General features: G+C 41.9%; 2 protein-coding genes across 4 annotated transcripts; both read right to left on the bottom strand.

Annotated features, from left to right (window-relative positions):
- Positions 1-3,895: 3,895 nt before the first annotated feature.
- tcerg1b (transcription elongation regulator 1b (CA150)) lies at positions 3,896-23,246 on the bottom strand. 3 transcript variants are annotated; one of them, XM_062536946.1, is made up of 21 exons: positions 23,106-23,246; positions 21,933-22,161; positions 21,459-21,611; positions 20,748-21,111; positions 19,751-20,005; positions 19,128-19,235; positions 18,136-18,336; positions 17,857-17,963; positions 17,162-17,250; positions 16,553-16,716; positions 15,655-15,736; positions 11,922-12,057; positions 9,749-9,838; positions 9,178-9,296; positions 8,717-8,867; positions 7,829-7,993; positions 7,213-7,395; positions 6,414-6,593; positions 5,454-5,537; positions 5,117-5,217; positions 3,896-4,733 (listed from the first exon to the last, which is right to left on the bottom strand). In XM_062536946.1, exons 1-21 carry the CDS (start codon positions 23,150-23,152, stop codon positions 4,532-4,534), a joined length of 3,210 nt encoding a protein of 1,069 aa, XP_062392930.1. In that variant the 5' UTR covers positions 23,153-23,246; the 3' UTR covers positions 3,896-4,531. The 3 variants fall into 3 exon arrangements, with proteins under 3 accessions (XP_062392930.1, XP_062392929.1, XP_062392931.1); XM_062536945.1 differs by having other exon boundaries at positions 18,136-18,360; XM_062536947.1 differs by lacking the exon at positions 19,128-19,235.
- A 349-nt stretch (positions 23,247-23,595) lies between these two features.
- On the bottom strand, positions 23,596-27,060 carry LOC134079588 (transcription factor SOX-30-like). Its single transcript, XM_062535682.1, has 6 exons — positions 26,247-27,060; positions 25,633-25,872; positions 25,333-25,539; positions 24,954-25,058; positions 24,586-24,844; positions 23,596-24,360 (listed from the first exon to the last, which is right to left on the bottom strand). Exons 1-6 carry the CDS (start codon positions 26,983-26,985, stop codon positions 24,027-24,029), a joined length of 1,884 nt encoding a protein of 627 aa, XP_062391666.1. The 5' UTR covers positions 26,986-27,060; the 3' UTR covers positions 23,596-24,026.
- Between the last annotated feature and the right edge of the window lie 345 nt (positions 27,061-27,405).

The following is a 27,405-nucleotide window of genomic DNA, read 5'->3' on the forward strand; positions in this document are numbered from 1 at the left end:
CAAGCAGCGTTTATATGTCCTCCCTCGCTCCTCGATCCTCAATGATCTACATAAAGAAAGATAGAAGAAGGGCTAGACTATCCCATTGTTGCCGCTCCATCATTCTTTATGTAGATCAGTGAGGAGCGAGAGAGGACGCGTAAACGCTATGAGAGGCACCTTCTGTCTCAGGCTTTAAGCATACAATCTCATTAAGACTACAGATCCTGTTTCACTACTTCCTCTGTCTACAACTGTTTCAAAATAAAGGTCCTCACTGCAATTATACACTATTAAATCATTTAACCATTGAAACTACTCAACTATTGAAATGTTCAACCATTCCAACTGTCAGTTATCATCAACTATGCCTCCAGTCAACTACATGAAACCTCCATGTACCTAGCAACCAACATAGCAACCATTAAAATTAAGTGTTTATAACCGTTTCCATAGCAACCAACATGATTATACTGCAGTAACTTCTTGTTTCCTGATAGTGGCCACCATGGATACCCTAGCAACAAATGTTTCAAAATAAAAGTCCTCACTAGCAAGTTAGCTAGTTAGCATAGTTAACATTGTTAACATAGTTAGCATTTTTAGCATAACTGCAAAAAATCATCAACTAAGTTAGCTAATCAACCTGGTTAGCATTGTCAGCAAATTTAGCATTGTTAGCATAGTTAGCATTTTTAACATTACTGCTAGAAATCATCGATAAGTTAGCTAATCAACCTGGTTAGCATTGTTAGTAAAGTTAGCATTGCTAGCATAATTAGCATTTTTAACTTAACTGCTAGAAATCATTAGCTAAGTTAGCTAATCAACATTTTAACATGAATAGAAATCATTAGTTAAGTTAGAACTGGAATGTTTCATCTTTAAACTGTCTACCTTCACACTATCAACTCTCTGTAAACTATGCAACCACCATGTTTACCCTAGCTACACCTTAGTAACCATATCTACATTATCTATCTTTTTTAGCATTTTCATGCACTGGTAATTCCTTGGAATTGCATTTCTAGTTCTTCTTCTAACGCACGCAATTCAGCTTCAACCGCTTAACGTAGAAACTCCATTCAAACTATGTCGCGTAGGTCTTACTTACGCGATGTGTGCTTTGTATTTTTCAACTTTGTAACTTTTATACTTTTTAAACTATTAGTTAAAAACTATTACAATTTCCCCCATAGACTTAACATTGCTCATTATGACATCACGGCAGCAATTAGAATCTTACGCCAGCTGGTCAGCCACCTGCAGCCAACTGTCAGTTTCTCTCAGGCTCCTCTCTGAAGACTACATATTCTGTTCCCCTGTATCCTCTGCGCACAACAGTATCAAAATAAGTCCTCCTAATTCCATCCAACTTTATATCCATTCATCTTCTTCAAACCATTCACTCATTCACCCATTCTAAACAGTCTGCCTATCAACAACATCAATTAGACGCTCTACATTGAACTTTTAAACAATCTACTCTGTCTCAGGCTGGCTCTCTTAAGACTAGCCAGTTAAATTGATTACACCTGTATCTGTATCCACTACTCTCAGTAGAGAGCTGTGTCTCTCCATTCTACAAGAATATAAGGCACATTCCATCCAACATTCTATCCATTCATCTTCTTCAGACCATTCACTCATCCACCCATTAAACTGTCTATCAACATCTATTAAACAATCTGTCTATCAACATCCATTAAACATTCTATCTATCAACATTAATTAGACTATCTACATACAACTTTTAAAGTATTTACTGTGGGTCCCTCTCAAGCAGCGTTTATATGTCCTCCCTCGCCCCTCGATCCTCAATGATCTACATAAAGAAAGATAGAAGAAGGGCTAGACTATCCCATTGTTGCCGCTCCATCATTCTTCATGTAGATCAGTGAGGAGCGAGAGAGGACGCGTAAACGCTATGAGAGGCACCTTCTGTCTCAGGCTTTAAGCATACAATCTCATTAAGACTACAGATCCTGTTTCACTACTTCCTCTGTCCACAACTGTTTCAAAATAAAGGTCCTCACTGCAATAATACACTATTAAATCATTTAACCATTGAAACTACTCAACTATTGAACTGTTCAACCATTCCAACTGTCAGTTATCATCCACTATGCCTCCAGTCAACTACATGAAACCTCCATGTACCTAGCAACCAACATAGCAACCATTAAAATGAAGTGTTTATGACCGTTTCCATAGCGACCAACATGATTATACTGCAGTAACTTCTTGTTTCCTGATAGTGGCCACCATGGATACCCTAGCAACAAATGTTTCAAAATAAAAGTCCTCACTAGCAAGTTAGCTAGTTAGCATGGTTAGCATAGTTAACATTGTTAGCATAGTTAGCATTTTTAACATAACTGCAAAAAATCATCAACTAAGTTAGCTAATCAACCTGGTTAGCATTGTTAGCAAATTTAGCATTGTTAGCATAGTTATCATTTTTAGCATTACTGCTAGAAATCATCGGTTAAGTTAGCTAATCAACCTGGTTAGCATTGTTAGTAAAGTTAGCATTGCTAGCATAATAAGCATTTTTAACGTAACTGCTAGAAATCATTAGCTAAGTTAGCTAATCAACATTTTAACATGAATAGAAATCATTAGTTAAGTTAGAACTGGAACGTTTCATCTTTAAACTGTCTACCTTCACACTATCAACTCTCTGTAATTTATGCAACCACCATGTTTACCCTAGCTACACCTTAGTAACCATATCTACATTATCTATCTATTTTTGCATTTTCATGCACTGGTAATTCCTTGGAATTGCATTTCTAGTTTTCTTCATAGTTCTGCTGTATATTTGAATGATTTACTTCCCAAGAACAGGGCCACCAGGAAAATATCGATGGCATCTGTGTGGCCCTTCTTCAGTGCTATTCGAGGCTGATTTATCAGTAGCGTATTATCAATAGTGCATGTTTTTAGGTTGTCTAAACATCTTTCTCAAGATCTTTGCAGCAGATGTACCAGAATTATTAATCCATTATAATTTTTTTACCCCAAATTAAATACACAAACTCATGTTGAACAAGTGCCAAAATTATTAGCTGAGAAATTTTGCAACAGTTTAGAAAAAAAATATTCTGTTAAGGAACTCTGGTGGATTGAGAAAAATGGAAGCATTTAATACATTCACTTCTGATAGAAATCCTCATGTTTACCTGACATAATTCCAGCAAAGATACTTTAGTTTAGTAACCATCAAATTCCATTCCCAGATTACCCGGTAAGAATCACTGATCAGGTAAAGGCCTGTGAAACCGGTCTTGAAGGTATTACACTTTCTCCTCAGCCCTATTTCCCTCCTTTTCTTAGAGACACAGGTTCTATCTCTCTCAAAGTGCAATATCTGTAATGGATGTCAGTTTCATAGTTACAGGAGTGCCCCCTGGTGCAATACACTGGTAATACAATGGTAATGTTTCCCACATCAGTTCAGTGGTTCATCAACTCGTAATAGGATGAATGGCACTTCTGCATTTGCTTAGCGGCCCTCTATTGGCTATAACCGCACTATGTAAGTTTACCACAGCGTGTAGCGGATCTGTAGTTCGAAGGAATTAGACATAAGCAACTACAAATTTGGCTTGCTTCGATGTGGCAACACATCATACGGTCATCAAATCATGCAACATACTCTACCTTGTCTGTGGACATCGTTATTTGCTGGATAACATGCGTGCAACAGCAAAAGTGCTTTAGTGTTGCTTCAACAGGCATGTATATTTACACCTTTCACACGTAATTGTGCGGTCACCTATAGTACCAGTGGTGGCATTATATATAAGACTATGACCTATGCTACCAGCTAACTGTAAGAATTTGACAAACTAACTATTTGGCAAATTAAAGACATTTAAACATAAGTAATGAGTAATTCATTTGAGGCAGATTTTATAAACTTCAACAGAAGAGCTTGTATTTATTCCAGTAAACACAAACAAACAAAACAAAATACAGTCGCAATGCCTGAACACACACACACACACACACACACACACACAAATTACAGGCACAACCCGCGAGAGCTTGTGTATGAGCAAAGCACACGACTAAGGCCCTCTCGCAGTCGTTTTCCTCGGATTCCAATCATGCATTCAACCCAAAATGCATTTACGTCTGACTTCCATGACGTCTTCACCACGTCGTCACGTGGCCTAGGAACACTGCTCTCAACACCACTCTCCCCGTCTCACTCCATAGCGCGTGCGTTGGGCATGGTGGGGGGGTGAGAGGGGGGGATATGTGTGATGTTCGGGGGTTACACAATAAATACCCTGCTCGGCAGAGAGCTAAAGCTCGCCAGAAGCCTCAGATCATCCAGAAGGCGCCCCCAACGGCCAGTGTGTGTGCCAATCCTACTTGCATCACGGAGACATTCCCACAGGCCAGTACCACTGGGCTTAAAGGCAAACTAAAGTTCAGGGGGAGGGGGGTGTCTCATATGCGCGTCATGTATTTTTTTGGGGAGAGGGGAGAAGCTGGGGGTACAAGTCTTTGCTAAGAGGGGGGGAGGTGTTTGTGGTCTTCACTTGGTGGAGCGGCGCGTGGGCTCGGACGCGGTGGGGGGAGGAGGGGGCCCGCGCCGGTCCAGATCCTCGATGTAGAAGTTGATGAGCTTGCGCCGTTCCTCGGGTACACAGTCCAGCACCAAGTAGCGCTTGTCGTTCTGCAGAACCTTCTCGATGTCCTTCAGGTGCTGGTCAGACTCCTGGATCAGCTTCCTGGACCTGACAGTGCATCGGAGAAGTTCAAACCTCAAACCACAGTTTTTGCCGCAAATTTTCAGAATTTACCTAGTAGTAGATTAGCCACTTTAAAACTACTTAACAGCAACAAAACATTTCTACACATTTCATCTGGAATTCATGAAAAGGGTTAACTTAATCCTACACCATTATAACACAGAAGCCTACAGTACATCTTACCAATTTTCAATGCAACACTGTCTTACGTTATTCGTAAGGGTAAGGAACCACCTATGTGCTCTTTAAAATACTGATTTTCTTTTTTTTTTAAAACCTGAATACCACAGAAAAAAAAGAAGAAGAAAAAACATCTGAGAAATTAAGTAAAAATAAAAATACCAAAAAATATAGATTCTTGGACTTACTTGTATGTGATAAACTTGGTTTCCTTCAGAAGTGTCCTGAAGTCGGCCTTGGCTATGATGTACTTGTCTTTGATGTAGTCTTCAAACTCCCTCTGTTTCTTCTGCATCAGGGCAGATAAAACAGCACATGAAACATTCATGAAAAGGGTAAAGATTTTACCCTCTGGGCTTTTATAAAAAAAAGAAAATAAATAAATAAATAACCCTCCTCTGCCAAACCAAACCAGTCAACTTTGAATTCCTGCCAATACATGTGCATGTGTATGGGGTTTCGAGTTCGTCCGCCAGCCTATGGTTGCTATGGGCTGAGTGGTAGGCAGGGCGGAGGCAGACTCACCCGCTCACTGCTGGAGAACTTGATGCAGCGAGGGTCCTCCTTAATGATCTTCCTCACCTCCTTCCAGGTGGTCGTCAGGGTGATCTACAACAGACAAAACGCCTTGAGCACACCGGTGTGTCACATGAGACTAGTGCATAGTACATACATGCTGCATCTGTACAGACCATAATACAAATTCAAACAAAGCAGTTGCAAAAAATTCCTTGTAGGATTTATGTAATGCCTGCTAGACAGCCATCTCACCTTTGAAGCGCCACACTACAGCACGGTGCTACATTTAATTTAGCGATTAGCATATTCAAACAGAATTTACTGAGCAAGTGTGCACTGAATAAGCCCTCTCTACAGTGGTGTAATGTTTGTAGTGGAGTTACGGTTACGGTGTATTACAGTGAGTTTTTCAACCAAAATCTCTGTTTAGATTTTGAGTTTATGTCAATTTAGTATAGTATAGTATAGTACAGCATAGTATGTATAATATGGTATTTTATAGTATAGTTAGTATGATGTAGTATAGCAGTATAGTATAGTATACTGCAGTAGTACAGTAGTCATGTCTTGGCTTCATCAGTGTTGATGTTTTGGACAGCTGAACATGAGGATTGCTGTACTGTGTGCTCAGATACTGTGCTGTGCTGTGCTGTGCTGTGCTGTGTTGTGTGCTCAGATACTGTGCTGTGCTGTGCTGTGCTGTGCTGTGTTGTGTGCTCAGATGCTGTGCTGTGCTGTGCTGTGCTGTGCTGTGTTGTGTGCTCAGATACTGTGCTGTGCTGTGCTGTGCTGTGCTGTGTTGTGTGCTCAGATGCTGTGCTGTGCTGTGTGCTCAGATGCTGTGCTGTGCTGTGTGCTCAGATGCTGTGCTGTGCTGTACTGTATGCTCAGATGCTGTGCTGTGCTGTGCTGTGCTGTGCTGTGCTGTGCTGTGCGCTCAGATGCTGTGCGCTCAGGTTGTCTCACCACGGCCGTCTCGTCCAGGAGCTGCCTGAAGTGCTCCTTCTTCTTCTTGGTGAGCGCCTCCACGTGCTCGTTGAAGAGCTTCTCCTTCTCGTCGCGCTCCAGCAGCGAGGACGACTCCCAGCGGTGGTCCTTCCGCAGGTTCCGCCTCGTCTCCGCCCACGACACGTCCGTGTTCCTCACCTGCACAGTTGCAGGAACAAGTGAGCACCGTCGGTTCTAGCCAAACAGATCAGTGCCGCCAGATCCTACTCAAGGGCAGCTACGCCAGTGTTGTCCGTAAATATTCTTTCATTTACAGAACACTACTGCACATGGCATTTTCTTTAGATGGATTTCGATGAACTGCTTTATAACATGCAAATGGGTTGAATGGAAACCGAGCTAGCAAATTCCTGCAGTTGGTCTCTCTCTGCTTAAGCATAGCTAATGGGACTAATCAGATATCAATGAAGTTCCTGATTAGCTTGTTGAAGAGTTCCATTTATTTAGCCGAGCGTAGTGAGGCCTAAAATATGATTTTAGGCCTCACAAGGAAATATAATGGGAAAGAGAGCATCGTCTTAAAAACAAAAGATTGGGGAAATTACACTGAAACTGTACGATTTGACAAGGACCAAAAAAAAGTGCTTTTTCACACCTCTTTGTGGGGACAGGTACCAGGTGCGTTGGACAAGGTAACGGTCGTGCAGACCTTCTTCAGGTAAAATTCACTGAGGAAGGTCCACACAACCGAAACGTTGTGATAATAAATGTTTGCTGCATGCGTAATGGACAGTGTGCGGGACATTCTGTGACGTACCATGTCAGACATCAAGGCCTTGAAGTGCTGGATGGCCTCCTCCCGCTTGTGCTGCTCGCGCTCCCGGTCGATCTCCTTCGTCTGCTCGGAGCGGGCCTTCTGGACCTCGCGCTCGCGCTCCCGTAGGCTCGCCTCGATCCGAGACTGCCTCTCCAGCTCCTTCTCCTTCTCAGCGTCCATGTTCTGAAGACAAAAGGAACAGCGTGGTTCAGAAACACAACTGGGCATAACAAAAAGCACCAGAGGATACACACACACACTCCAGAGAGAGAGAGAGAGAGAGAGAGAGAGAGAGAGAGAGAGATGCTGTGAGATGCTCAGAGCTATGCAAACACAAGAGGAGGAATAGATGTACACGTCATAAAACCTTGTTCACAGCACCCCACCGGCTGTATGTATGTTTCGGTGCTTTGCGTGGTGTGTACATGTATGTGTGATCATGATTTACATTCACATAATTCACAACACGGCTCCCATTCACAACATTTTCTGATTATTTCTCCAGATTTGCGCAATTTCCGCAGGTCTTAGTTGCTGCTGCGCTCGGTCCTCGCGCCGCACTGAAAAGCAATCCCTGAGAAGTGGTAAAGGGTGCCGAGGTGCCGGCCGCTCCCACCTTTGCTTTGCTCTCCACATACTGTTTGTAGAGGTCCTCGCGGGCCGCCGAGCTCTCCACGGCCTTGTAGCGCGGGTCGGTCTCCACCTTGTCCTTCACCTTGGCCCAGCGCTGCTGCACGTCAATGTGGTGGTCACTCAGCAGGTCGAAAAAGTCCTGCTTCACCTAGAAGGACATGGCGGAATGATCATCAATCCAACACACCAGTACAGCAGAACATAGCAGAAAGACAAAATGGGGCTGGGATGAGGCCGGGTATCCGGTTCGCCCTGTCGGTACTTATTTTCCCAGCGTTCTATACATTATCTCTTACATAATGTATAAATAAGAGACAGACAGTCCCTGCAGGACATCATGATTTGTTTTCGTGTCATAATTTGCAATCAAATTGCCTGACTTTATGGGGGTGTTTTCTAAAAGTTTTCTAGAAGTTTGCAGGGAATTCTGGGAGATTTCTTTCTTTTTCAACACCATCTAAAAGCTACAAAGGCTATACCAGGAAACTAATGAACTGCAGAGCAGAGTAGCAGACAGACATTTAAGATGTATGAGAAGTTTTAATCTTTATCTGTAGCGGCCTTAAAGCAGCGCTTCAGAGTCAAAACGACTATATGATAAGATAATATTGAAATAGCCTTGTTTCTGACTTTATTTCTGCTCAGCTCCTGCCACCATCACTCTCATTTGAAGTTCAGTAATTGACATCAGTTTCTGCCCTCTACCTCTTTCTGGTTGTATTAAGCACAATATTATGTGACAAATATGAATATAATGCATTCACTGCGGAAAAAGAATGCAGTAAGTAGTTGATTTTATACTGAAATTCCAATGTAATCAGGGAATAGAAGGAGAAGAAGATGGAGGGGGGGGGGTATCATTGGTGCTGACCTTTTCAACTCTGTTCTTACTGTCCTCCTTCTCCTTCTTTCTCAGGGCGGTCATGAACTCGACAAAGATGGCCTCGCGATCCTTCATTTTCTCAATGGCCTTAAAGCGAGTGTCTCTTGCATGCTTGGCAGCGAACTCGCTGAATGTCATCCTTTAATTACCAAGACAAAACAAGACAAATTTCAACAATCATAAAAATGGATACATACTTATAGCCAGCACATCATTAACATAATAACTATAATGTGCTAATTGACCAAGAGGTTTCAAGAAGTTTCAATTTGCAGTTTGCATCAATTTTTATTCTTTTGGTCCCCGTCATCCAACGCAAAATAAAAATGTATACCTAATACCAATCACATAAAGCCTTGACGTTACACAGCTTGATAGTTTAGACAGAGCTGGTTTCTCTGACATTCAGAATCAGTGAAATCTGAAATCTGGGGACACTGGACACTGACCGGACGTGCAGCCTGGAGTCCTCCATCATCTTCCTGAAGTCCTCCTTGGACTGCATCAGCTTGTTCTTCTTCTCCTTGCGCTCCTCCTCCGCACGGGTTTTCACATACCCGTCAAAGACCTGCGTACGACCACGAGGAGTTCATTTTAGCGTCAAACCCCAGAAACAGGTACAGTCATTTCCTGTGTATTAGCTGCATTGTGTATAAGCCGCGGTACAGTGTTATATGCAAAACCACATTAACTGCCCCAGTGTATTAACCTCATAGCTGAAGAATGTTTGCAAAATCAATGTGTAAGCCGCGACTAATAGTTGGGAAATCACGGTACAACTAAATCTGCAACACACACTACTACATACATTCACTATAGCACTGTGACAACACACCTAAATGTATTCAGTCCTAGAAGCACTGGAGCTTCTTGTGTGTATCGTAATCAAAGCATTACAAAACCACCAGAAAATGCTTATTGTGTTAACTGTGTTACTGTGTTCAATATTAACCTAGTTAATGTGTCCTCATCTACATACACACACACAAAAAAAAAGATTTTGGAGGATTTCCTCTGTACCTGTTTTCTCTCCTTTGAGTTTAGGAGGAGGTAACGAGGGTCGAACACAATCTTGTGCAGCTCTTTCTCCCAGGTGGAAAAGGCAGAGACCTACAACAGGGGTAAGGGACCGTCATTTCAAAAGGCCCAGCAAGAGATTGTACCAATATCACATAGCTCAGAAAGACTCCTTTTCAAACACAGTGAAGGCATTCATTTGAAGATAGCCCACATACGAGATATTTAATCTAATAGTTGATGTTTTTAACTCTATTCATAAAATGCTTCAGCAGAGATATGTTAGAAGGTAATAAGAACATTCTGTATGGAGGTCAAATGTAGTTTTGGGAATCAAAGGAATGCCTCTGAAACATATCTACAGATGTGCAACACATATTAACAAATCAAATTTATGGCATAATCGACATGTACATCCAACTGATTGGTTAATACACTTTGAATATACAGAAATTAATCAAAAAACATAATTGTACATAATAAACATAATAATAATAGACATCGGTGGTGAGTCCCCAAGTTGACCATTGAAGCCTTTGTAGCCACTGAATAAAACTAAGGTTTAGCTCCAACGTCACAAAAGATGAAGAGAATTTGGTCATAGTTGAGGTAAATGATTCACAGAGCGATACTGATTCTAAGGGCGAAAAAAAAAAAAAAACGTTCTTCTAAATAACTAAGCTAAAAACCATATCATGTAAAACCTAAAAAAAACACCCTCTCATATCAAAACAAAAACATCTTTAAGGAGTTTAAAGCCCAGTTCAGATCAAAAATTCATGACATGAAAACTATAAAAAGAAGTTGTAGTGTGGATATGCATAATTACCAGCTAGATAATGCCTTGCAATGGCTATTCAACAGAATAAAAAATGTAACAGTGCCATAACTTGTCAATAACTTCAGTATTAACTAGTTGATCTATGCACACAGAGAGTGTGCTGTGGATTAAAACAATCAAAGATCTACACTGTACCTGTCCAAAAATTGTGAGTATGGAAAATGTGAACAGTTCATGCTCAGTCAGCCGACTGAAATGTTAAATGTGGTATTAGTTCCACACCGTGACCCATCATTGTCACAACTCTTTGATCTGAACTCAAGACTGTGATCCACCGCCTCACCCTCGACGATTAAACTGGGACTAAATTTAAAACTAAATCAACTGAAAAGGAGCTGTTTTCCATCCGACTCATCCAAAGAAACAATGCAAATAAATCCATGTTTATTAATCCTGATTGTAATTCCAAATGCAATATGCTTGCTATGTAAATGAGAAGTCAACCCAACCCTTTTGAGCAAATTTCTTCTTGATTTGACTTGGAAATTTGCAAAATATCTTTTAACTGTTTCCACTATGCAAGTTCAATTGAAATCGTCAAAATTTGAATCAAACGGTTGGATGGAAACCCAGCTATAGATTCTTGCCCGTAAAGCCTCCTCAATAACAATGGCAAAAACCTCCCTCGTCATTATCTTGGTTTTCCACTGCAGGTTTAAACCATGTCCACCTGAGCACAGTTTCACTTGTGTCTCCGCTTGAAAAGCAACAGCATTGAATGCAAAATATAAAGCAGAAACAACATTCTGCATACCGATTCTTAAAAATGCAGACGTGCACCAAAAATTTCAAAATGCTTCATAGATCAATAAAACATCAAAGTGCAAATGGAGTCCAGCGGAGCATCGCCTCTCGCAAATAGATTCAGAGACACAAGCGAAACCAATGCCCATTATGGAGATGTAGCACAGCAAGAGTGAGGCATGCAAGTGGAAAGGTAGTCAGTGATTATATTCTAGCAACAGTTTGCAAAATTTGTTTAGTTTAGTGGCACATTTCCCCAATGGTCTTCCTAGTAAGACAATAGATTGAAATAATTCCTTAAGGGAAAATAAACTCTTTTAAACTCTAAAAGACACATAACAATTCATCACCAAATTCAAAAAGAGAATTAAAACTCTAGGAACTTAAGATACACAAAAGTAGTTCAAGACTCAAGTGAATTTTAAAATCAGAGAAGAGCATGAAGAAGGAGGAAGGTGAGGAGGGAAAATAAAAACAAAAAGGATAAGAAGAAACAAACTGAAGATTGTACCTTGTTTGGGCTTCCATTCACTTTTATGTGTCTAACATTACAGAGCTGGTAACAGTAGTATTGCGGTTGAAGTGTTTTACCCCTCTCTCGAGCAGCATGTCCCGGAACTGTGTCATGCGCACATCCAGCGGCACGACGGCCCGTTCCCGAGCTGCCTTCAGCTCGGCCTCCAGGGCCGCCTCTTTCTCCAGGTCAGCCTCTTTCACTTCCTCCTTCCTGCCGTGCGAGTGGTGGAGGGGGGGAAGGGAAAGGAAAGGGGGAGATAGAGAAGAAGAAGAAGAGAGTCAGGGGAGGAGGACAGGAGACCCAGACGGCGTCTGGCGCTGGAACAGATCTGGGCCCCATCAAGGCCAAATCCGTGCCAGAGAAAGCTGCCGTCTGAGAAAAGTTTCCTTTTTTTTTTTTTTTTTTACTATTTCAATTCGTTCCCATGAGCCAGTGTGTGATCAGAGGGCTTCATCTGTGACATTTGGATGAGGAGAGAGAAGCTCCATCCCAAAAGCAGCGCTGAGGGTGCAATCTGGTGGCTAGTGGATGCATTAGGGGGTTGAGTGGTGGAAGGACTAGCTGGCGTTACCTTCAAACAGAACAGTGGAGCATACATGTACATGGAGTACCTTCCTTCTTTGGAAGCTGTAGTGGTAAGGGCAAGTTTCAGCTCATCATTCTTCAGTTTCAATTAATCCAGTTTTATCGTAAAAATGCATTAAGGCTTCATTTAATTGAATATGTATTTGCTAATTATGTTACTCTTTCTCTCTCCATTGCATTCCCAGGGCAGTCTAAAAGAAGGTCAAGCAAGGTCGTTACCTCGGAGGCCCAATGTTGGCATCCCCAGTGCTAGAGGCGCTCCCTGAAAAATAGTCCCCAGTGCAACAGGACCACTGTATGGGGCAGGGAGAGGCAGGCTTGCACTGATGGGAAACAGCGACTGATTTGGTTCTTGGATCAAATTGGCAACACAAATCACATCATCACATCAGCAATCCCAAATATAAGTGTGAATGCGCAACACAAAAGTAATAGAACTGTATTGGGTGAACTAAGAGGAATCAAAAAGAGTCACAGGGAAATGAAATTCACTCTGCTTTTATCCATATGTTGTTTCCCCCCATACAACTTTACTTTTTAGGGGCCAGCTCTTGTGGCCAGAGATTAAAGTGACAATATAGGCTTTACCATATTACAAGGTGCATTTCTAGGTGCATTTTTACAGTATACACATCGCAGTTTGAACCATACAGATCCACAGCATTTACATGACAATATATCCTCCCTACATGCATTAATTAGCAAGCTAGTTAGGTCTAATCAATGTCAGCTATGCTGCTGTTGTGTCTTGAAGGCAAAGCTACTGGCAGTTAGGTAGTTTGGGTTGGGAGTGGGACGGTACCACAACCTCAGGGAATGGTACATGAAGAGCGCTAGCTTTTGTGGGGTTCTTCACTGCTGCACAAGTTCTTTAGAGGTAACATATGCATTTAGCTGGGTCATTCTCTAATTCAGGGTACATTCCATGTCAGCAAAAAAGCAAAATAGCGCTGTCCTTTCTCAGTGGAACATTAAATGTCTCAATATAGTATATTAATTCAGTGTTACATATCTGTTATCTGCAGAGCTTAAACATTAACTGTTTTTGAGTTTTTTAAATAAAAAACAGGTTTTTACTTGAGAGTTGGTCAACTATGTTACGGACAAACAGGGTGTTACAAAAAACATTAAATTCAGTCTTGCACTTGAAATGAAATGCAATTTAGAAGGCTCTTGAGTCTATTTCTGCTACACATACAATAGTTATTTTAAATTATTTTTAGAACCAACCTTTTTTTAAAGATGAATATGCAATGCATGTATAACCGTCCTTATGGACGAGGATATTTTTCATTATAAATCTCCATTTAAGCTATCTTTCATCATTCAAAAATATGTTATAGTAAAGTCCAACCTATTCAAATAAGTAGAATGCTTAAAAATGTAAGAAACATCAATATTGGCTGTTTTAACTTTAAAAATCAAAGTGTAACCTAGGTGACAATGAAAATCACACGGTTGACATTATAACTTAGTTGACTGGACATACAGTATTCTTAACCATGGACAACATTTTATTCATGAGACAGAATTTAATTACCAAAGTTCCTTTTGGTGAAAACCTCTTATTTTAAATGCTAAATTATTAAACAATATACATAATTCCACAGAGAATACATTGAAATGCACACTAACAAAACTTTAATTTCACAAAGACTTGTGACATAAAATCATCCTTTTTGTATTCAAAAATCTGAAATGAGTTAAGTAAAATAATATATCTATATAAAATGTGTGTATATTTAAAGGTCAAGTCGATATAAATGACATAGAAACAATTAATTATCACAATATTCCATAGATCACTGATGTAACTTAGTTGACAGATAGTTGAGCTCCGGTGTAACTTAGTTGAAAAATAGAGCTGACCGTAACTTAGTTGACCGTAACTTAGTTGACAATTTCCATATTTCTTCCCCATAACAGAAATGGTGGACCTAGCCTAGCTAACCACATGTCATTTTTTAGAGCAGGTTAATGGAAGAATTCAACACAAAATGGAATTATAATGAATAAAACTTTTTTAGTCATGATAATGTACATAACATAGTTGATGGTTAATAATACGGGCGTTGACAATATGCTTTTCTACATCAAATATTCAAAAAACTGAGAGGAGACACGCCATGGTGTGTTTGAAATGACCACCGCAGAGGAAAATGACATCACATGGTGCTGGTCACATGGTCTTGGGACAAACCATTTTTGAGTTACCGGGGGAGGTTTTGTTTGTAACATAGTTGACCAACATTTTGTGGACATGAATAAATTATATTATTTTAAGTATTTAAATACATAATTTACATTTTAAACTATTATTTTCCTTTAATATTAAGACTTTTGAAAAAGATTGCACAAATAATGTATTTATTTCAAAGGTTTTAATGGATGTTTTTGGACCCTCAACGTTCTCACATTGAAATCGGACATGGACAAAACTGTACATTTAGGGCTATAATGACACATTTTAAGCAAAATGAAGAATATATCTCACATATTGTCTATGTGATGTTATTTCATGAAGCAAGTATACAAACAAAATGTTATTTGTTTGAAGAAATTTGATTGTATAAGTATATTTAACATCAGTGGACATGCAGTGTACCCTAAATTATAGAATCACTCAGCTACGTGACGACGATGCCCAGGTAACAAGGACTTTAAGTAACTTTCTTACTGATGGACTCACAGTTATTCTGAACGATAACAAAATCGCAATAATTTATGATGTGTGTTGTCTTTAGAAACCCCCTAACATCTGTCCCACATCACCGGTCCCAGAAGAGTAATGGAAAAGATGCTGTGGTCAGCTAAGTTTATCGTCTCAATGTAAAATATAGCAAAACCCAACACATGGGCATCTATAGTGCTTTTCAGGGCACCTCATTTCTCCAGGGCTACTTGGCACCTCTGCTAGCATACATTCCTGGCAGCTTGTTAGTTAACGTTCTTGCACTGGATTTCCACAGCGCCCTCGGAGAGGAACAATTTGAAGTGCTCAATTTGAGTGCTCAGATACACACCAAATTAGTACAGTTGGGGCTCTGACACAAAATAACTTTTCCAATTTTGACTACAGGGACGTGCATAAATTGGGGGTTGGGGGGGGGGGGGGTTGAGCTGTAAGCCTGTAACCCATCATTACATGCAGTCTGGATACATGTTGTATCTGTCCCCTGTTCAGCTAGACAGAGGGGGGAGAAAGATTGTGAGTGTTCTTACTTCCTCCTTTTGGCCTGGACTGGCTCCTCCTCGATACCCTCCTCTCGGGCAGGCTCCTCCTCCTTTATCTCCTTGGTGACGACTGAAACACGTGAAAGGTCGGCATTACGAAAATGTTTTATTTACTGATCATACAAATACCAGTTCAGCCTTGAGCGCAAAGAAAAGTCACTAGACAATCAATGGCGATTACCAGTTCAATACACATTTCTAACAGCTTTGTTTTATAACACATTTATACAAACTCTTTTCAAACATTCTAATGGAAGCAAACAAAAAAAATCACATACTTCAGCTGTTCACATCAGTCATCCACAATTCAGCCCTAAATTCCATTTAATATAACATACTGTTGTTGATCTGAGGAGTACTCCAGCCTCATCCAGGTTCTGTATTTAAAATACGCTAAGGGATAACGGGCAGGAGGTGACCTGTTCGATGGAAATAATGGCGAGGTGGGGGTTTAGCTCTGTTGTTAGTTCTAAATGAATGGCTGCTACGGCCAAAAGCCAGTCGTTAGGTCTATCTCTCCCGTTGTCAAGCGGGCATATCCCAGGATTCTCATGAGCCTTAGCTTTTCCAACTAGCTAAAATCCACCTCCATCATATGCTACAATGTTACTATGCTCTGAACGTCTGTATTTCAGTTTGGATGCCACGTGACTTCACAACGAGTTTGGCGAATTAATATTCAAGTGCGATAAGGCAAACAAATTCAAACTACTTCAAAGGTAGCCTGTTATACGAAGGTAATGGCCACCCTATCAGCCAATCAGAGAATCCCATTGTTAAGGGAGATAATGCTAGATAAAAGCTGCATCAGCTTTAACTGAGGAACATTCAAGTCTTCCACAGCCTCGCATAGTACCTATGCTTTAATAAAGAAGATGGTTCTCACCAGGTGGTTTGGGTCCATCCTCAGAAGTCTTCTTGTGTGGAGGCTCCTGAATGTACTTATCCACGTCGGCTCGGCCAACCAGCTCAGATGGTCGGTCCCACAGGGAGATGCGAGAGGTCGGGTTGTAGAAGAACACCTGATCATCACCTGTCCAAACCACACACCTGTACAAGCACAAAGTGACGACAACTTGGTTTAGTCACATTTCCAAAACCTCCTTGTGATATCAGAGGAGGAAAGGAGCTCAATCGATGGTTTTCAGGGTCTATCTGGAAGGCGTAAAACAGAACTCATACCATAATTTCCCAACTATTCATGGGTTTCATCAGATCCCTTTCCACAGGTGTATTAATCAAGCACCATGCAGTCTGCATTGACAATCAAGGTGCTTGATTTTATACACCTGTGGAAAGGGACCTGATGAAACCCATGAATTAGCCGCAGCTTATACATTGATTTAGTAAAATTCCTTCAGCTATGAGGTTAATACACAAGGACAGTTAATATGATACTAACGTGGTATTGTTTCTTTAAAATTGTATAAAACACTGTCCTGCAGCTTATACACAAAGTGGCTAATACATAGGAAATTACTGCAAATGTATTTACCAGGGGGTTCCGGGGATGGGGTTTGAGGCGACAGGCTTGGCTCTCTGTGCAGCTTTCTCTGCTTCTGTCATTTCCTCATCTTTTGGCTCCTACGCAAACCAAACAACACACAAAGCAATGGGAAATACTTCACGAGGGGAGATCAAAAATTCATAACCAATAGGAGAAAAAACTGAGTAATTATTAAGACTGGCACTATAGTCTGTATGAATTTTTATTTCCAATAATTCATTAATAACACAGGTCAAAATGTCCATTACATCTATTGGAAATGTCTATCTTTAGGAGAAATAAAGAACAATATAGCATATTTGTAGGGATCAAGTTCAACAAAAATAAATAAATAAACAAACAAACAAACAAAAACAAATGGACAAATAAGGCACACTTTTTTTCCCCAACTACTGCTGGCTACTGGGTAAAATGTATACCTTCATATTCAATCAAAATGCACTACTTCAGTGCATTACAAATCAAAATGCAGGGCTTCAGACTACTGAATCCAAATTCACAAACATTTCTTCCAGACTTAATTTCAGACAAAGACTTAATTTCCCATCTTACTAAAATCTGGAATCCACCACATTTTGTGGTCCAGGCTATGTGTTCTTTGCACCTTATTCAAGAGTTCCCAACAGCATTACATATACAGTAATAACACTATTGGTACAAAAACTGTCAGTCCTCCACCTTACCTCTTTTATCTCAACCTTTGGCTCGGCGGTGTCTTCCTGATCAGCCATATCTACATCCTCAGAGTCCTCCACAGCCTGTCTCTCTTTGGCCTTTTCAGCTTCCTTTTCTGCTAACAGGATGATGCACACAATGAGAAACCACCAAAACAGAGTGCCGGTGTAATATGTCCGCTGATCTACAGCCATTTCACAAGTTACAGGTACAGGTACAGCCATTTCACAAGTTACAGGTAGTCATAAGTCGTCATAAGCTCACTGGACACCTTGACCACCACTCACCTTTTTCCCTCAGCTCCAAAGGCTTCTCCCAGGTTGACTCCAGTGTGCGGTTGTTATAGTAGTACGTCTTCCCATCCACCGTCTTGTACTCGGACCACTCTGGTAGGGGTAGCGCACCCGCCAGTGCTGCAGGCGTAGCTGCTATAGTCAGCTGGGGGTGGACCATGGGTACCAAAGGTGGGCCCATGCCTGGCAGCATCCCTGGGTAAGATGAGTGAGAATGGACTGAATATGGATAACAAGGGTAAGAACACAAGATGCAGACAAATGCAATGCCACAGTCTTTTTTTAAACACAGAACAGGAAAATTTGCTCATCGTGATCCTAAACACTAAACACCCCAAGAGCTCATAGCCATGATGTCAAAAAGGAATAAGACTCTCAAAATCAACAGATGGAATGCATGCGTTAGCTTTGACACATCAGAATTAATTAATGTTAGGACCAGACTAAGCCACCACAGCCAACAGAAATGCTCCAGACCCTCCCTTCATTTTCAGCAACAAGAGCTTATTTGTTAACATCTACGCTGTCAGGACTGCCCTCTAGTGGCTACTCTGTGGTCTAGGCAGAGTTGATGTGGTCAGGGCTCGACATTAAATGGTTGCCAGATTTTCTCTTGGCATCCACAGTTGGGTGACTGATAACCACACTGTAACCTCTGGCTATCTCTCATGGCAAATATTATGGCTAACATTTCCCCAAGTACAACATAGACAACCAGCGACCAAGGAAACCCCCAACACAAAATCAACATTCTGTTACTTGTGCTGAAAAATCTGCCTGTGGTCACTGAATGAACCATTGTGGCGGTTCCACACACAAGTAGTTTTAAGTGTACTGGTAAACCAGCTGCAGGCAACTTTGGTTGTGATGGTTAAAAACAATAATTAAATAAACATTGTGGAGTATGAACTAAATTCAAACCATAACTGACCCAAATCAAAACATCAATTCACACAAAGACAGCACAGATGGCGAAGCAGCCGAACCTGGACGGAAGACAAGCAGGCCCTTCGTCAAGTGTGGGGGGGTGAAGGCTTGTGGCGAATTCTCACCCACCGGTGGTCTCCCCACAGACAGTATGGGTCCCCCTCCCGCTGTTGAGACCGCAAGCAATGTTGTGTTGCTAATCTGTGATTGCTACCATGATAGCCTCATGTAACACACACGTAACACTCACAGCACAATATACACACTGGAAACCAAATCAGGCTAAGTGGAACCAAATACAGGTGGTTGCTCCTAGTTTGGCATACCTTACAGTAGTCTACATAAAGATGAGGTTTGTAAACTATCATGCTTTTCAATTAGCCTATTACTTCAATTAGCCTATTACTGTACTTCTCAGCCTGACATTGCCTCTTATCACGATTTGCTATTTCTACAGCAGAGTAGACACAACTCTTTCAACACCTACTAAGGCAGCCTGCCTTCCATTATCCAAGTAGCTCAAGTTGTCAAAATCACAGCAATCACAGCAGTGTGTCTCGTTGCTAAAGCCTGGCCACCACCATTAAGTGTCGAGCCCTGGAATTGAATGAACCACAGACTGCCACTCCAGTGCTAGCCAGTGAACAATAACAATGATAACAATAAAAGAGAGTTTGAATACCGGGCAGAGGGATGTGCATCCCTGGCAGGGGCACTCGGAATGGAGGCACCATGACCGGAGGGAAGGCTGGCACGGTGGCAGTGGGCTGGGGCACGGAGTGAGGCAGGCCCCCTGGGAGACCCTGGGGCATCAGAGGAACCGTCTGCACCTGGGTCATCGACGCCGGTACCCCGGAAACGCTCACCACGGTAACAGGTGTTACTCCCCCAGTGGAGGGCACAGAGGCTACAGGAGGCATCTCGGTGTGGGCCGGACCTGGACAGAAGGCAGAGTGGACACGAAGGGAGAGAGGAAAAAGGAAATTGTGAGGCAATGAAAGGTAAAGGTAAGCACAACCCTCTGGTTTGCTGCATGTTTTTGTTTAAATCTATGTTAAGAACAGTTCTGCATAATTTGGAATCATCTTTAGAAGTGAGGAGCAAAACATGTCTTCGATTGGGATGGGAACATTCCTGTGTGAACACAACAGGCAATCTCTTAACTACAAGAAAATACCCTGATTCTGCTGCTGCTGCAGACGGTGAGAAAACAGCTCTTTACGAATGGCATACCCTCCAACTACAAATAACAAAGCCACAGCCAAATGGCAGCCTAGCCAATCCAAATTCATGATTCTATATTTGAAAGTTTGCTATATAGACTATTGCTGTGGAGCATGTCCATCTGTTACCTAAGTGGTTGACAGAAAGCTAAATTAAATTTGATAGCTGCAAACAATTTGAAGTCACAAATTGAATGAAAAGCATGATGAAATGAAATGAATGAAAAGCAAAATGCTATCATCTTTACAATAAAGGACTACATTAGGACCTTGACCTTTTTCTCAATAGTGGACTAGTGAATAGTGGACCAAACATTACCCTCAACATGTTAAATGTTACGTTTATGTTTAGGTATTTGCCAAATTCCTTCGTCCCACGCAACGTATAGTATAGTACAGTGTATAACAGAGGTTTTTAGCTGACCTGACTTCCATAGATAGTGCTAGTGCACTTACTTGGCCCAGGTGGAGGCAACGATGGAGCCGGACTGGTGGCCAGCTCGGGGCTGGAGCTGAGGTTGCGGCCGGGCGAGGGGGCCTGGGCGGAGCTTAGGGATGGGGAGACGCTGATGGGGGCCGTGGTGCTCACTGACTGGACGCTGCTCATGCTGCCGTTAGCGTTGGTGGTGGTGTTGCTGACGCTGCTCACGGGGCTGGTGGCCACAGCGATCCCTGCCGCCGCCGCCGCCGCCGCCGCTGCTGCTGCTACTGCTGCTTGCTGATTGGCCGCCAGAGGAGTGAGCTCAGATTGCTGGATGATCTTTACACCTTCAGGTTTGGTCCAGGCCGACTCCCTCGTGCGGACGTTATAGTAATAGACCTGGGGAGGGGATAAAGGTTTAAAATGTAGTGTTATCTAAAAAGAATATTGACACAACATTTCCATTGCACAGCTCTAGAAAAGGGAAGACATCAGTGCCCTAGTGTTGCCTGGTTGAACGTGAGTACATTTCCATACAACGATTGCGAATGTTAGCCTATTGATGATAATACTTAACCACTGACAGCATAAAGGCAAAATACCTGAGCCACAGAAATATAGGCTCTGCAGGAGTATTACATGAGGTCATTAAATAAATCCTCAAGATTTTACATTATGAAAATAACAGTGTAATCAACAACAATGTATCCTTTTTCAGACATAATTTCCTGCTCTGTGCTCCATACCTTTCCCTCTTGAGTGTTATTCTTCACCCAGATCTCCTCTGATGGGGGTAGCTTAGGTCCTGCAGCTGAAGGGACCGGGGGCATTCCTGGGGGAAATATCATTCCTGGAGGTGGAGGCATGTTGCTCAAAGGCGGAGGCATGAAAGGTGGCCTCTGATAAAACCAAACAAACAGTAAAATTATTAGAGCTGCATTCGAGTTTCACAAGTTGTTTGTTTTGCTAACACACAGGTGTTTGCTATCAAACACAGTTCCACCATGCACAATGCACACGTGTGTATATCATATACATTGCAGACCAACAGCAGACAACAGCTATATGATATAATATGGTAAGAAACACTAGAAAATAATATATAACAGACACCAAACAACACATGTTTCATATATCAATACACAAACATACCCATAAACATGGCATATCTTGCAACCCGAAGACCCTGCGATCATAAACGACCTTTGAACAACAGTTACCTGCAAGTGGGGGGGTCCCATTGGTGGGGGCAACCCTCCAGGTGGAGGCATGGGTGGCATACTTGGATCAAAAGGTGGGCGTCCGAATGGAGGCCTCGGTGGAGGCGGAGGTCCTCTTATAACACCGAAAGGTGGAGGTGGAGGTCTCAACAGGGGTGGAGGATTGCGCATTACTGGCGTGGGGGGAGGAGCAGGGGTGCGGAATCGCAGAGACTGCGGCTGCGCCATCCTGAATAACAGAACATGACCAGAAAGCAGACATATTAATAAACAACAAGAAATTGTGCAAATTCACTGGCACATGCAAGCAAGACCACAGAGAGGTGCTTTCCTTCCCAAATACATCGAATGCTCGCTCTAGACAGCACTGATCATGTGTGTCTTACTGATGATAACTCAACTGACCATAATGTTTATTCAGAGTTTCGTTTACTACCAAGCTCATGTTGATCTTACTTCATAAACCTGCTAGGATAAATTGCGTCCTACTTATTGACTACAGTAACTTCTTTGTCCAGTGCAAATAATTGGCAGTTGTTCAATGAAGACATCCAGATACCCAACAGGATCCGCCATCCTTGTTTGCTATGTGAATAGCTAGCTGGCTAGCTCGATATGGTCAAACATCTACTTTTAAACGTTAGCTCATATTAGAGCTACCACATAACTTTGACGTACACGCTAGTAAGGAGAGATCATGATGACATTTCTAGTCTAGTACTGACCAGTTCGCTGGTCACAGTTTGCGAGATAAAACAACTTCAGTGCAATGCAGTGACGCTAGCGCAGTTAGCTTCGGACTGCGAACATGTTTGCTAGCCAGATAGCAAGCAAGCCGAATACCGTCAACAGTCAAAACATTGTAGCTGATTAACCAAGCACACTCTTAGCTGGAGGTACAGAGAGTTGTAAGATGTAAGGTGAAATAATGCATTGCACTTGTGATTCACGGTATGTGGCAGACTGACTGGCGCGTCTGCTAGCTATCTGCAAAACTCTGGCTTGTTTGGGATAGGCTAGCTTGCATGGCAAACACTACCTTGCTATGAAAGCAGCTAACGTTATACAGCAGCGACTAGCCTCTCCTCCCAAGAGGAAAACTGCTGCAACCGTAGCGTTACTTTATTCGCAGTCGTTTCCCCCTGAAATTACCTACGTATAGATCCTACCTACCTGTTCTCATTGAACCCCACACCTTCTCCTTCCACATTATCCGCCATAATGGACAGATAATATCGTGAATTAAAATAAAACAGATATTCTTGTTAGCTTTCTCGTTTACGATTTTACTCAGTTTGATGACGACAGCTGTTGGGACTACCGCGCGTGCGCTGTAGAGCGCTGATTCACTAACTCGTCAATGAATGGATGTTGCATGCTTTTTTCCCTTGAGGAAAGCATCACGAAACCGTACTTACAGCAGTTTAGGGGAATAAGTTTCGAAAGATTATTGTAACCCCTGTAATTCAAAATGAATCTTGCACTCAGTAATACCTAAATGTATGTTATCCTCTCTCCATGGCTCCTTGACAGAATTGTGTTTTTTTTTTCTTTCTGATGAAACTGCCAAGACAGATGCAGCAATGGCTAGACATGAATAATAATGTAACACATGTGTAAATTTAACAGGTATATTTTATTACCAGCAAATTAATATTCACAATCCAAGAAAAAGAAGTTAAATAACAACTAGGAGAAATTCATTCTGCTTGCTAAGTAACTATACTAAGACATTCACTTTTATACACAGTCATAAATCCAAATCAACTGTTCAGTTATGCTGAGAGTATTGGCAGGGCAGTCCTAAATGATTTCAATTATTACAGTTACAAGTTACAAATAATTTGAAATTTAATGCAAATATTTCCGTAACAAACCAACATATGGAACACACACACACACACACACACACACACACACACACACACACACACACACACACACACACACACACACACTAACAAAACAGGCTACCATGCTTAAAAATAATTGAGCAATTAATGGATTATGAACTGAACAGAAACATTCAATTGTAGGATTGCATGTTGAAAGAGTGATGAGCACAACAAGAGTGAGTCAGATGATGAGAAGGCCCTACAGGATCCTCATGACTCTGATCTCCTCCCCATCCTCGCTGACGGTCTGCAGGCGAGAGGGATCATCTTGTGCAGCCTGGGTGTAGACCACCTCCGATGATGAGGGCAAGGTCATGGATGGGGCCGAGACCATCACCATGGAGCTGGAGGGGCCCGATGTGGCATAGCTCTGACTACTTCCCTCCCCCGCGTCACGCAGCATGAACTCGCGGGACAGAGTGGCGAACATGGCCTCGTGCTTCTGGCACTGCTCCTCATAGAAGCTTCTGACGTCCGACACAGAGTGGGTCAAGTTCGGATAGGCGTAGGCACCTTGGGTATTAGGGTATGTGCTGACAGAATAATAAAATAATAACAATTTATTCATTTAATTATTATAAATTAGAATGAGTAATTATTATTATATAACAAAGTATTTACTACCTATTACTAGTAGTTTAAACATTTAATGATAAAGCTTAGCAAATATGACTAAGTTAAATAGCATATGAAATATTGGTACAATATGAGATTTGATCCTCAGCTGGTTGAATTTGGGATTGCGGTGCTACACTCACCAAGGTGGATAGAACTGGGTCCCCGGAACATAGACGGGAGAAGGGAAAGAGAAGCGTTGAATAGGGACAGTGTTTGTAGGGTGCTGCCCAGATGTCGATGGGTACACTTGCTGGTGTCCGAGACTCGATGTGTGCAGCTGAAAGCCTTTCGGAAAGTGCATCACATTGGCAGGAGTAACCTCTCTCTGCGGCTTCATAAGCTGGCCATGTTCTGACTGGACACTGGGCTTCATGTAGTAGGGCCTGTGGGCCACATCTCCTGTCATTTCACAGAGGGGAGCTCGATCAGCACACAGTCCAGAGGCAAAAATGGAGTACAGCACAATGGATTAACATGACCGGGTGACGGGTGTCCTCTGAAAGCTTACCACATGCAAGATGTACTATGGGTCGGGGAGGAGGCGGCTGGAGAAATATGGGTTGCCCACCAGGTATCTGGACTGGACCTCTGATCATGTGGACAGGTGGGAGTCCTACAAGGAAACAGTACTTTGGAATTTTGGATTGGGATATCCCCATAAACTTGTGGTTTATGTTCAGAGTATAAGCCAATAAATAGATATTTCATATTCTATACAAAAATGTCCTAAGTCATCATTAGGACCGTTCAGTTTCACTCAACAGGAATTTGACTTGTTCTGTGTATCTCTGTTGTATTGTGAACATAAAAAACAAAGAAGTATATTTTGCAGCTTTAAGATGTTTTACTGTAATGTGTTTAACGCATGAATGCGTGTTTAGACTTACGGGGTCTCCCTGCATTTCTATACACATACTGTCCAGAGGCATTTCTACCACGTGTAGAGGGCTGTCGCGCCAAGGTGTAGGTTGAAGAACAGTGGGGGATTGGAGGTGGCGAGGTGTCGGTCGGGAGTGGATATGTCCATGTCGAAGGAGCCTCGTCCCCAGCAGCACCACCTTTTCTTTTCCCTGGTCTTGGCTGATAGACCCAACCTAATGATGGTGGTACAATACGAATTATAGCCAACTGATTTGAAGTCACACTCATTTCACAAACATTTCACACTGAAAGTTTTCCTGGTTTACCTGGAAACTCCTGTCGATGTTTATTTTTAAGTTTGCGTGCCTCCTCATAGTAGGGCAATTTCTGCTCTTCAGTCAGTCTACTCCACTCAAGTCCCAGCTGCACACTAATGTCTGCATTGTTGGCCATGGGATTGGCCTTGGAGAGAGCTTGACGGTGGATTCTGGCCCACACCATAAAGGCGTTCATTGGTCTCTTGATGTAGCCATTGCGGTCTTTACACAATGGTATTTCTGGGTCATCTTGGAGAGATTTTTTTCAGAAATCAGCCATTAGACTATCTAGCCAAGCAGAACCTAACCTTCTATTACAAGCTCATAATTTGACACTTTGTAACATTTGACATTTAAAGCTACTAAACACAGCAGTGTGACAAAATACAACACATTGGGTGTAGTGTAGACATACAACTGATGACAAGAAGTTGTGTGGAATCTTGTGTCAGATACTGTAGTAGGTCTGATCTTTCTAATGTTAGCCTATAACAGATAAACTGACATGATTTTGAAATTGAGGCGACATACTCAAAGTTAAGTTGATAAAATACAAACTTTAGTCTATTGACACCACTACAGATTGCTGAAAACCTTAAACCAAGTTAACTAAACCGACTTACCTGCTGTTGATGGAGATTGTGTGAGATTTACTCCACTGGTATCTACCCTCACAGAGGACTCAGTTGGCAAACCCATGGGAGGAGGGGGGAACGGAACCCTGCTAAGTGTAATCGGCTCGGCCCCTTCAAAAGTGTATTGTAGCTGGAAATCATTACTTCGGAAAATTTGCGTTGACCCATCCTCAGACACTTGTGCTTCATCCTGCCCCACAAGGTGAGTTGGGATGGAGAACACCTCTGTAATTCTAGGTGTATCAGGGTCATTGTAGATAGCATTAGCATTGCTTTCTTCATTAGCCTGGACGGACTGCACTTCAACAGGTGAGTTTGTGAAAACAGGGGTCAGAAATAAAACGTTTTGGCTAGCGTTAACAACCTCATTTTCCTCAGTTAAAAATGAGGTGACCTGGTCTTCAGCTTCTTGAGAGGTGGAAGTAGTTACTGGCACAATGCTGTCATGACTGGAGCCTGCTTTAAAAATCACTGGAACATTGCGTTTTTTCGAGTCCCCGCTGCATTTAACGTTAACGATAACGCTGGCGTTTTTGACCCGCTGTTTCTCTTCGCTGCTCTTGACTTCCGACTGATCAATGTTGGCCAATGACACTTTTGGTGGCCTACCTGGTCTCCTCACACCTTCGCCACCAACTCTCTTGCTAGTCTTTGGTTCACTTTCCTCATTTTTCCCTTCGTTTTTCCTGAATGACATCTGCGCTCTTCTTTTAGGATGTCTGTCCATTGTTGCGGCGGCAATGATTCTCCTTTCAAAACGTTTGTGATCTCAGTTAAAAAAAAGTGACCAGCCGTTTCAACAATAAACTGTCGTAGAATGTTGTTCATTCAAAATGTTGCACACGCGCTTAGTTACTATGAAGACCAAACAACATTTAGCCTGAAACAAAAGATAGAACAATTTATAGAATGTATCAGAAAATGTCATAACAAAGTAGCATAATTGTGATGATGGGCTGAAGAATGGGACTCATTTGCAAACACAAGCTAAGATAAAGAGCATAGATCATCATCTAGAACTGTCATGACTTTGATTTATGAGAAATGAAATAGTCTAGACTCTAACCCATCAACAAAAGTTGTTTAGACTGTGCATATCGCACGCACTCATAGCACGATATTTACCAAAATGAAAATGGAATGGATT

Source organism: Sardina pilchardus, chromosome 5 (genome assembly GCF_963854185.1).
Source record: "Sardina pilchardus chromosome 5, fSarPil1.1, whole genome shotgun sequence".
Classification (NCBI taxonomy): Eukaryota; Metazoa; Chordata; class Actinopteri; order Clupeiformes; family Clupeidae; genus Sardina; species Sardina pilchardus.

Coding starts and splice junctions, on each gene's coding strand:
- LOC134079588 (XM_062535682.1), bottom strand. CDS start 26,985: ATGGACAGACATCCTAAAAGAAGAGCGCAGATGTCATTCAGGAAAAAC. Junction 25,873..26,246: donor ACAATCTCCATCAACAGCAG/GTAAGTCGGTTT, acceptor AATCTCTCCAAG/ATGACCCAGAAATACCATTG. Junction 24,361..24,585: donor ACCCAGTTCTATCCACCTTG/GTGAGTGTAGCA, acceptor TTATTCTGTCAG/CACATACCCTAATACCCAAG.
- tcerg1b (XM_062536945.1), bottom strand. CDS start 23,152: ATGGCGGATAATGTGGAAGGAGAAGGTGTGGGGTTCAATGAGAACAG. Junction 16,717..17,161: donor CCCATCCCCGGAACCCCCTG/GTAAATACATTT, acceptor GTGCTTGTACAG/GTGTGTGGTTTGGACAGGTG. Junction 4,734..5,116: donor ACCAAGTTTATCACATACAA/GTAAGTCCAAGA, acceptor ATGCACTGTCAG/GTCCAGGAAGCTGATCCAGG.